The 11,035-nt window shown below is 36.9% G+C and overlaps 1 protein-coding gene across 3 annotated transcripts; it reads right to left on the bottom strand.

The window, feature by feature from the left end:
- Positions 1-142: 142 nt before the first annotated feature.
- Positions 143-7,721, bottom strand: LOC122305191 (synaptotagmin-5-like). Of its 3 annotated transcripts, XR_006241049.1 has the most exons (13): positions 7,259-7,721; positions 7,109-7,159; positions 6,899-7,019; positions 6,424-6,548; positions 6,054-6,155; positions 5,777-5,851; positions 4,547-4,626; positions 3,959-4,109; positions 3,651-3,881; positions 2,119-2,415; positions 1,808-1,921; positions 699-815; positions 400-537 (listed from the first exon to the last, which is right to left on the bottom strand). XR_006241049.1 is itself a non-coding variant. In XM_043117544.1 (12 exons), the coding sequence occupies exons 1-12, from the start codon at positions 7,466-7,468 to the stop codon at positions 391-393; spliced, it is 1,704 nt and encodes a 567-aa protein (XP_042973478.1). In that variant the 5' UTR covers positions 7,469-7,720; the 3' UTR covers positions 143-390. The 3 variants fall into 3 exon arrangements, 2 of the variants coding, with proteins under 2 accessions (XP_042973478.1, XP_042973479.1); XM_043117544.1 differs by lacking the exon at positions 699-815 and having other exon boundaries at positions 143-537; positions 7,259-7,720; XM_043117545.1 differs by lacking the exon at positions 699-815 and having other exon boundaries at positions 143-537; positions 6,424-6,545; positions 7,259-7,720.
- Positions 7,722-11,035: the final 3,314 nt, after the last annotated feature.

Here is an 11,035-nt window from a genome sequence, read left to right as displayed (position 1 = left end):
CATCCAGCCGGTCAAAACAGTATCCCAGCTAAATGGTCGAGTCCCATGAACTGGAAAATCATGTTGACTTGGATCCTGGGATATACAGCTATGGCACCATGTTGCCGGCCAAACAGAAGTTTGCAAACCATAACACTACATGGAATGCAAAAAGGCAGCATGTAACAATATTATGCAATGATTAGCCCATTTGGATCCATATCAAAATCTCACCAATTTACATTCAGCCGTATGTTATGAGATTATGTACATAGCACTCAAAAATACTTGATACAAGGTTTGTGAATCTATTAATTCGTATCAGTGTCAGCAATGTGCTTTGAATACATTTAGCACGCGATACAACCTCTTTGATTAAATGTCTCGACATCAGCTGCAGAACAGGAGCACTTAAGAATCACGGTAAACTGGCTGTGGCATCCACTTGAGATGCAAGTTCAGTTTTCCTGATTTTGCTTCGTCTAGCTGGAAACACTCTCTGTATTCCCCTTCCAATATAACCCTAGTTAGTGTCAAGATGCATCGCCCCATATAATCCTGATGATATAAAAATAGGTGTTATTACATAATATAAACATTTGGAGATAAATAGCCACCACAAGCAAGTTGAAAGCAGCAATCTTAACATAAAAATGCTTGATTTCTGTTTTTCACATCTTCAAAAGCTGAAAGCACTCTAAGTGATAACATGAAATGACCACTGTAAGGTTCAAGTAGCTTTGAAATACTATTCAAAGGGTCAGAACGCGGCCCAGTTGTCAAGGGGCGGGTTTGGGACGAGCTTGTGGACTTCAACATCGATCTTGAGTTCAATTCTGCACTAAAAATTTTCTTAAATTACTTGACACATGGTTCTATGGCTCAGGTCGTTATCCAGGTTTCCTCCTCAAGAGTGGGTTGAAGAACCCTACCTTGGTGAGGCTGCACGCCATAAAAAAAATAAAAAATAAAACCAAGCAACTCCAAGCTTATATTAACAGGCAAATACGTGCGTGCATTCAAACTTTTTTTTCTCTTGTGCAAGGATACTAAAACAGATGGGTCCATCTGGGAAGTTGTATAATGATCCTTCTTCATGATATGGCAGATGGGCACCAATAAATTACATTAATTGGCATAGACTCATCAATCAGTGTAACTGGGTCCACTGATCCATTTAAGATGCACCCACCTTTGAGAAAGATTGATTCATGTGATCCTAAATAACCAATAACTAATGGGGAAAGTACATTTTTGAAACCTCAATTTAATAACGGATTTGCACTCTGCAGTCCAACCTATCACAACTGATGCACTGCACCCTCTGACCACTAAAAACTGACAAATAATACATTCATCCCTATTAAGATGGATGGAAAATAGGTGGTATGACCCAGTACTGAATGTCGTAACGGAGTGTCCACATTTCAAATTAATGGTAGTTTGGGAGTGAATGTGACAATTTCGGTAGCTTGAGGTGCAAAGTGCAAAACCGAAGTAGTTTTAGTGTGGAAAGTGTATCTATCCCATAATTAACCAGTCAGAGACCCTTCGATTCGTTGTTTCCATCCAGATATTTCACAATGGGACTTTGACATTGGAATGATGCTCATTCAAAATCCAACCACCCATCTGTTTAGCTAGGATTTCCACCGTCCACATACCCCATACAAAAATGCCAGAGCCAACGAGGTTTAACACGCCACATTGCTGATACAGGAAGTCAACCGGGTACAACTACGGATTTTGCACATCTTGATGGAAAAATATACAGCAGCAACAAGAAGAAGAATAACAATAAGAATAACCATATATAGAATAATTATACCTTTCCAAATGTGTCATGGTCCCAGACTTCAAGGATTAACATATCATGTAATCCATCCTCAACAACGAAGTCAAAAGTTTGATTCCAAACCGGGTTCAAGCTCTCATTCACAACCTGAGAAACAAGGGCTTGTAAGTATATCTACAGCCCAAATAACTAGAGGTAACTGCACTATGCCCACAAGAATCCAAGAGCAGTATGGTACATGCAAGGGGACCAGGATTCCACTAAAAGATACCAAACAAGAGCCCAAGGAAAAAACACAAAAGGCAACAAATCAAGGAAGAAAAAATGGCCAACGAAGAGATCACCCGAGTTTTATTTCTTGTTTCTGATTTCTTCAAGATGAGTACAACATAGGGATCGGCCTTCCCCATAAGATCCACTGCTGGCAAGTCATCAGCAGATACCACAGTAACAGAAAGAACTCCTCTGACGATAACCTCGTTTTTCTTCTGTATGACTGATTTCTCATTTTCAATGGCTTCTGTTCCGTTAACCCCAGTTTTAAGAAACCTCTCCAAGGAGGTCATCGAAACATTACATCCAAAAGGGTTGGTAAATATACTCGCCGTCCCATTAGGACAGTATAAAAGCTCCAAATGCACCTAAAGCACAAAAGAAAGTTTAACATACTTAAATAAACACAGATATCCATATCCCAAAATAAAATTAAATAATAATACACCAAATATGCAACAACTAAAGTCAAAAAATAAAATCCTATAGCAAATTTAGTTGGAGAGTAACTGTTCTATTAAGATCCCATAACTATCATAAAAACAAAGGAATTATTTCTACTTATGAGCTTGTGTATCTCCTTAATTAATTGTTCTCTTGCAACATAATGGCTCAACTGACTCAAAGATGGACCCCAAGTTGTCCACAAAATAGTCAGATATATGGGTCATGTAGGTCAGTTTCTATGATTTATAAGCAGGGCCTCTCTTTCGGACAAAGAAGAGAGTGTGTGTGTGTACACAAAACATCTTGAGACAAAAAACTATGATGGACTTCTTTTTATCTAAACTGCAATTATTTCCAAAAGGATATAGCTCAAGTGAAATATAAATTTAAGTTTGAAAAAATACTTCTTTTGTGACCCAAAATTGATAAGTCTTACATCTTAAGCCTAAAAATAAAATATTCACAAGACCATTGAAGCCTCTATAGTAAAAAAGTCATCAAATTATCATCACCGAACTATGCTTTACCAGATAAAAAGTGGTGGATGGAGGGGAGGGTAGGGAAGGTTGGCCGTTTAGAAAGAAAAGAAAACATGAAGATTTCAGCATATATAGGACAATATGAAGTCTTATAAATCTCACTGGAGATACCACAGAAATTCCAGATGGGGAGCCGATTCCACTAGCAGTATTACCAAATGTAATGCACACAACACAAAACAGACGGTTCATCATAGAATGATCATTCGAATCGTTTTACTCTTCAGAACATACAGAGTACATTAACACCTTGAGCAGCAGTGCCAAACCCAACAAAATCATTTAGAATTTATCACCCTCAAGGCAACCAAGCAGATTTCCTTTCAGCTTTATTCCCAACATTGACGAGTTACGAATTTTATTGCTAGACCAGAAGACAATTTGGTCAGCCTAAGATCCATCCCAGAAAGCACTTACAGGATGCATGCAGGAAGTACCTTTCTTTTAAGAAGAAAGGCATATAACATTGCGGAGGTTAGTTAACATAGCATCAGCAGGGGAGAGGTGCTGCGATTCTCGAAGTTTGGTCAAACAAAAATTTGCCAACAGAAAAAGAAAGGTAGCTCTCACAGTCAATAACAACAAGTTTAATGATCCAAAGCATTTTGCGTTCTCACCTGCCCCCTGTGTTTATTATCTCTATGAACCTCCAAATCTTTAACAAGTTTCAACCAAACATCCTTCACTTTACCGGGCTGAAGTTCGCTTAGCTGTATTTGAGCACACCCAATGAGCTCAGATGTCTGAACCCCCTCATCATCATAAACTTTCACCACCAAATGTTGAGTGGATGCATCTTCAACAATAAATTCATAGTGCTCGTTCCAGATTGGGTTTAGATCATTATTCTGAATAAAAAATATAGGATCTCTTTCAAACCCAAGGGACGAAAACAGAAATTAAGGAAAATGCAGAAGTAACTTACAACTATTTTGCTACGTTTCATTCTGTCATGTAATGGTCGTACATATAATACAGCATAGGGATCTGACTTTCCAATGATATCTTTATTTGTCAACTCCTTTGCTTGCACAAGCTTCACCTCTAATATTCCAACAGAATTCAACTCCAGGTCACTAAACAACAAAAACACCAACTGTTAGATCGAAGAAAATCACAACATGAATCAATGAGCGACCACCACATCTCTCTCTCTCTCTCTCTCTCTCTCTCTCTCTCTCTCTCTCTCTCTCTCTCTCTCTCTCTCTCCATTAGCCACCTAATGCATGCATAACAAGGCAGCTAGTTGATAATGATAATAATCAAGGAGCAAAGACCACGTTTCCTTTCTCCCTCTTAGCACCTTGATATATGGTCACTCAGGCGCATGCCAAGTCAGCTGATCAACGATAAAAATGATCATCAATGAGCAAAGACCACCCCCAGCCATTTAGAGGCATCAGCATGCATATCCATTGTGTTAATGACATGCACAATGATACCACAGATAACTACAAGAAAAATCGCAATTTCCAAAAGGTTAGCTCATATCCTTGTCCATATGAAGGCCTACCTGTAATCCCCAGGCAAAATAGGTACAACTTTTCTAGCAGGCCACATAAGAGTATCTTCTATAGCATCCCGTATTGTACTCTGTATAAGCATATATACCTCTTCGTTACACAGATTTTTTATAATGCAAATCCCAACGATGTATGCATAAGATACACCTACTCAGTGTTGAAAGACTAAATTCAATGCATGGCATTATTATTTGGCAAAAAGAGGCATGGAAACCAGAAATTGTAGTTGGACATAGAGCACGGTACACATAAATCCTTAAAGTACCTCAACAAACACAATGTACTATCAAATTATCTCTCAAATTACCAAACCAAAATTTATCGATTAATTTCTCCCATGGTGCAAAAAAGTTCAAATCTTGGTAAATTCCGGCATTTCAAATAAACATACAATAATTAGTTCAGTATGCAAACTGAATACAACTCGTAATTATAGTTCAAAACCTTGACACTAACTGAAGGTTACTCTTTGACAATGACTATCCATTGTAACAAAAAATAAGCTTATTCATTGATTGGTGCATCACTAATCAAAAATCAATGAAACATGCAAGTAACGCAAATTAGTTTCACTGGAGGAGTTAAGTTCGCAAATTGGTTCTTCTTTCAAAGCTACCCAAGTTCAAATCCTTGTGAACTTTGGCTGATAATCTGCTTAAGTATGCACCAAATTCACTATCATGGGAGCTGACTTGGGAATATTTCTGTTATTGTTTGACCGACCTAATAAATTCCAAATCAGGCTAAGCTCAAGTGCAAGCTGTCAAATAGAGCATGAAACATGTTTTATATAATTGTTGTGAACCACAATTAATTTCTTGCATGAATAATTGGAAGGATATATTGAACTACAACTCTAATATCCACATCTGGACCAGATGTTATCAGAACATCCGAAACCTCCATATGATATCAATGCACATGATATTTTAAGACAAACTGTACCAGGTTTTCAAGTAGATTTTTTTGGTGAGGGAGGAGAGAGAGGGGAAGCTTACAAGTTACAACTTTTGGAGCCTGACTGGACTGGTCAAACTTAAAGATGACAGGCCTAGATTAACTCATATTAAAATTTTCTCCATTCGCTCTAGTATTTTATTTACAATTTCATATTCAGGAACAAAAAACTCATAGAAGTCAGATAAGATATTAGCACTTGATGATAAAAAACAGTCTGTAAAATGGCAACAATAGTGACACGTGATGGAATTTTCTCAAACCTCTATTGAATCCTGGAGCCCAGGAACCGTTGATATATCACCACCAACAACTTTAAGTGTAAAATCCAAATTTTTCTGCAAGGAAAATTTAAATATTCACAAAACCATATGCATTGTGAATGTGTGTGTGTGTGTGTGTGTGTGTGTGTGTGAGAGAGAGAGAGAGAGAGAGAGAGAGAACTCCAAAAGATAAAAGGTCATCAGTATGCATAATTTATGCGTATATTTCCTTTCTACTTCCAATATCTTATAGGATAGCTATAGAAAGACGTGGCACCTTTTCTCTTAGAGAACAACAAACAGCTCCAAAGCACGGAAACTCCTCAACCAATGGCTTAAAAATCAACCTGAAAACCCCCGTGAATCCGATATTCTTCACCTAAACAGAATAAAGAAAGCATCAAAATTAAAATCAAAGCATTCAGGGAGGAAGCTCAAGAAGATAAACTGTCAGTGTTTTCAGAGGAAGTCACGCTTCCCAGAGAAGATGAAGTTTCCAATGAAATGGAGCTACAATTATTTTTCACTTCCTCACCACATTCAAATAGTGAGAAAATATATCATAACCAAAAAGTTGGTACTTAATTTCTACCTTTGAGAAATCCCATCCTAGATTAATTTCCATACAAAAATTAGAAAAACCTTACCTGCACCGGAAGTCCTAAACCAAGTCTAGTCTTAATATCCAGTATTATACTTGGGTTCCCATCCCAGTTCATCTCCAACTCCATGGTGACACCATCTTGATCTCCGTTTTCAATAATAGAAACTCCTAAAGAATAAAATTGATCCATAAGAACCTCAAGCTAAATATTTAAGTTTGAAGCGGAAGAAGAGAAATAGTGGTACTACAGAGCAAAAGACAATTCTTTTCTATATAATAGATCCTGATTCTTTCTTCTTGACTTACCAAAAGCGGTACTTAAAAAGGATAATTGAATACCTCTTATGGCAAGTTAATAAGAAAGGATCATAAGGTTTCTAGCAATAAGCTCTGTTGCATTAACCAAATGCGATCAGACTAGTAATTACAAACGGAAACAGAATTCTGTATGCATTATACAAACACTTCAAAAGCATAAATAAGAAAAAATATTAGTACGGCGAATGTAGGTAATTAACCTGTAAATTGTGGTGCCACAGTACCGAGAGTGAACTTGGAAAATTTGAGCGAGGACAGTATAATCGGTCTATATTGTTCCAGAACCGGCTCAACCGAAGTCTTTATGAGCTCAGACGCTGCCTACAATCACCAAGTTCATCCTAAATCACCATCACTCTAAACACAAAACTCGTATTAATCTTCTCTTTTCAACTAGATACAAATAATACCTCATTAACATAAGGCCAGATCTTTTTGAGATGAAGATTAAGCCAATTCAACTGTACCCCAAAATAAAAAAGAAAATAAACCCACAAAAATGTCAGTCTCTAGATGATTATGTAAGAGACTCAGAAAATATGGAGAGCGTGAGAGCTCAACTTCTGGCGCTGAGAGAAGACGATCCAGGAAGGGTACTGATCTGGAGTGAGGATCTTTCTGGAATCTTCGACGGTCATCCTCGCAAAAGCGGCAATGGTGGTGGCCAGTGCAGATCGGCGCTTTGATCGTACGTTCTCGCACCGGGCGAAGCCGACTATCAACGCTAGTCCCATGGCAATTCCAAGTATCAGCCCCACAAAGAACCCCATTTTCGCTCTTCTTCTTCACTCTTTTTGTTGGAGATTAGAGTAGCAAAAGACTTGTGAGGGATAGAGAAGATTCAGTGCCAGATTTAGAGTTCAATTTTCATACTTATTATCATTGTTATCAAAGATCTTGGCGGACCAATGATCCCGCTTTTTTTCCTTCTGCCGCTGCTTTTCGAGTGTCCTTTTCGACTGTCGGAACTCTCATAGTATGCGTAAAAAGAGCTTTACCGACAAAAACTGTTTATTTTGATCGTTGGAGGCAGACCTCTGACCATTTAAATCTCCACATGTCGGCTCATTTGGATTGGACGTAGATTTTTAGCTCAACTGTCAACACCTACCTCTCTCTCTCTCTCTCTCTCTTCATAGTCTTGCTACCATGTAACACGAATTATTAATATATATATATTCAAAATAAAAAGATTGAATTCTAGATTTCGTCTCCCTTATACGTTTGTATTTTTCATTTTTTTATAATTAAAAAATTCTATTTATCATTTATTTTCTCATCATCCTCTAATTAATTTCTTTTTATCTCATAATATAGTATTAGATAATAAATTTTTAAATGAAATATAATAAATAATTTCAAATCATCTAATAACATATCATCTTATAATGTGAAAATTATGAGAATTGAAATAATGTATAATATTTTATTTATAATTTTAATGAGTCATGATTCGTGGTAACACATGGCGATGTCACATAAATTGGACAAAGTTAATATTCAAAACGGTCCGTCCGTAGATGTTCAAAAAGCAGACTTTCAATAAGTGATTTCCACATGAATAATTCTACTCATAGGCCGCTTTAAGTTTTCAACACCACACACCAGCTGAGTTGGCTTTTTTATTTTTATTTTTTTAAAACGATTCGTTTATAATACTACTCCCCACGTTTTCCACCTTCTCCCCCAAATCTTCTACTCAGATTTGCCCCTCAACCATTTTCTTACCAACCCCAACTGAACAATGCAGGGAAATCAATCATTTTCAATCCATTTGAGTTTGTTTGCCCAGATCGCATCAAATGACACGTAAATTTAGGCAATCCTCTTATATATTTCTTCATCCTAGTTTTTACATAATGAATCAAATCAGAATGATCAAACAGGAAAAAAATTGCTACGATGTAGTCAATGGGTTATGGAGAAGGGGATGGTGTTGACGGGAAAATGGAGTGGGTATTCTCAGATTTGTTAGGATTTTTCTCGAAGTATGGTATCAATGGGAGAGGGGGATTTGGATGGGTTAGGGTGGGAGTGTTTCTCAGATCACTTGGAGTATGTCTTGAGGGGTGTTGACAGGTTTGTCACAATCGGTAAAGGGATGGAGGGAGGGATTTCGTGGAAAATTTTTCAGTCTTTTACCTAGTTTCTTGAGGGGTGCGAATGGATGAAGACAGTTCGGTTTTGGAAGGGGGAGGGAGAAGAGCAGAGAGGGATTAGACCGTGTTTAAGAGACCGGGTTTGACAGCTCAGCTGATGTGTGGTGTTGGAGACTAAACCGGCTTATGAGTAGAATTACTCTTTGCACATAGCCTCTTCAGCTTTCCTACCATGTGCCCTCACCGCATGCACGCAATAGATCTATTCTCTGTAACGTTTAGGATTCCAATATGTTATATTTCAACCGTACCAGCCAGTATAGTACGAAATTTAAAACACTGTCAACCACACAGTGCACTTCTTCCCTCAGTGGCCTCTGTTTCTCATGTGGTAAGTCTCTATTTCATTATTCACCTTCATTGTGTGATGATGAAGAGACGGAGCGTTGATGACGGAGAGAGGGGCGAAGAGAGTGGGGAGATGAAAATTCATCCACGTGGAACCAAGCATGTAAAAGATGAGGAGCTACTTTGTTTCAGGTTGTATATAATATGGGCTTATTTTTGTATTAGTGGGAGGAACAACAAGCAGAGATAGGTTTCACTGTGATTTTGAATGGATTATGGGTTGATTTTGGATAGGTGATGGAGATGGAGATGATCGACGGAGATGGGGGAGATCGGTGACAGAGATGGGTGGGGCGACGACAGAGATGCTTGGTGACAATGGCAGAAGAAGACAAGAGGACTAAGAAATATGTGAGGGCTCAAAGTCTAGTATCCTACATATGAAATAATCTTGTGTGATGTAGTCTATTGACTTAATGTGAAATAAATGATGTGTCAAAATCTCATTTGGGGGTTATTTATGGGGAATAACAGACCGACCGCTCCAAAGTGATTATGTTGAACAAAGTGAGTGATATATACGAGACAACATAATAGCATTTATCCTCTATATATGTATATAATTCTTATGGATAAGATTTCTTTTAAATAACTGCTTGAATATGAGAAACTACGGAAGAAACACATTTTGAAAGATTTCATTTAAAAGATTTTTATATTCTTGATATGTCAATTGTCAAACCCAAAAAATAGTTCAAATTTTATTTTATTTTACAACTTAGTTCTAGTTATATTAATGTTGCAAAAGATGCATTCTTTGCATCAACTTTATGAACAGAACCTATTTAATGAATCGTTACAAGAATCATAAACTTTTTAGAGTATCTTAAACTTTTAGTATGTAAAGCTCCTTAGATTTTAATTTTAAAATAGTTTTCCAAAATTTGAGATGCGAAAATTTATTATCTTTAAAATGTGATGAAATGTGGAAAATAGTATTACTACATATAAAGGCATCTATGCACACCAATTGACACATGAATAATTAACAATCATTTCACTATTTATATGTTTATTAGGCTCTGTTTAGATGTCGAGATGGTCTCTAGATGTGAAATTACTATCTGTTTCAAAACGTTAAACTGATAGAAATAAGTAGATTTTATTATTTATTTTATATCTTAACAGTCATTCTTACGTGTGGGCCAGACTATTTCTCAATGGATGGCTCAACACGTAAAATATTTAATTAAATAGGACAGAGTGTAAAGTTATGATTGGAACTCAGGACCTTTGTACTGATGCCATGTAAAATTACTACTTATCCCAAAAGTTTAAGCTGATGGGAAAATATAGATTTTATTATTTATTTTATATCTTAACACCAAATAATCTCAATATCTAAACACCAATCAAATATAATATTTTTTTAATTTCAAATTTTCAATATGCAAGATCTCTATATTATTTTTGTACGAGGTTGAGTGTTAAGTTTTTAGAGAAAGGAATATCACGCAAGCTATTTGATAGAATGCCATTCACAACACAAACACCAAATACTCCCAAAAACCTTTCTATGCCAATCTTAAGGTGACATGTGACTACAATATTTTTTTATTCTGTTATGAGAGAATTTTTCAGAATGATGGCTTGTGTTGTCTGCTGCTCTAGTAGTGAGTGCTATTGTAGTGGGTGCTGCTACTGCTATATTCCATTGTGCAATATGCTGAGATGTCTCAATACCCTCCCGCGATGCAAGCGGCACTATAGACATAGTGAGGCTTGATCGAATGTGAAGGAATCTTGGAGAAGACATCGGCTTGGTGAAAATGTCAGCAATCTGTTCTTTGCTGGAGATGAATGAAACTTGAAGTGTTTTAGCTACTCCTC

This window comes from Carya illinoinensis, chromosome 3, assembly GCF_018687715.1.
Source record: "Carya illinoinensis cultivar Pawnee chromosome 3, C.illinoinensisPawnee_v1, whole genome shotgun sequence".
NCBI lineage: Eukaryota > Viridiplantae > Streptophyta > Magnoliopsida > Fagales > Juglandaceae > Carya > Carya illinoinensis.
The sequence above is the reverse complement of the archived record's forward strand: the minus strand, read 5'-3'. Positions and strand labels throughout refer to the sequence as shown.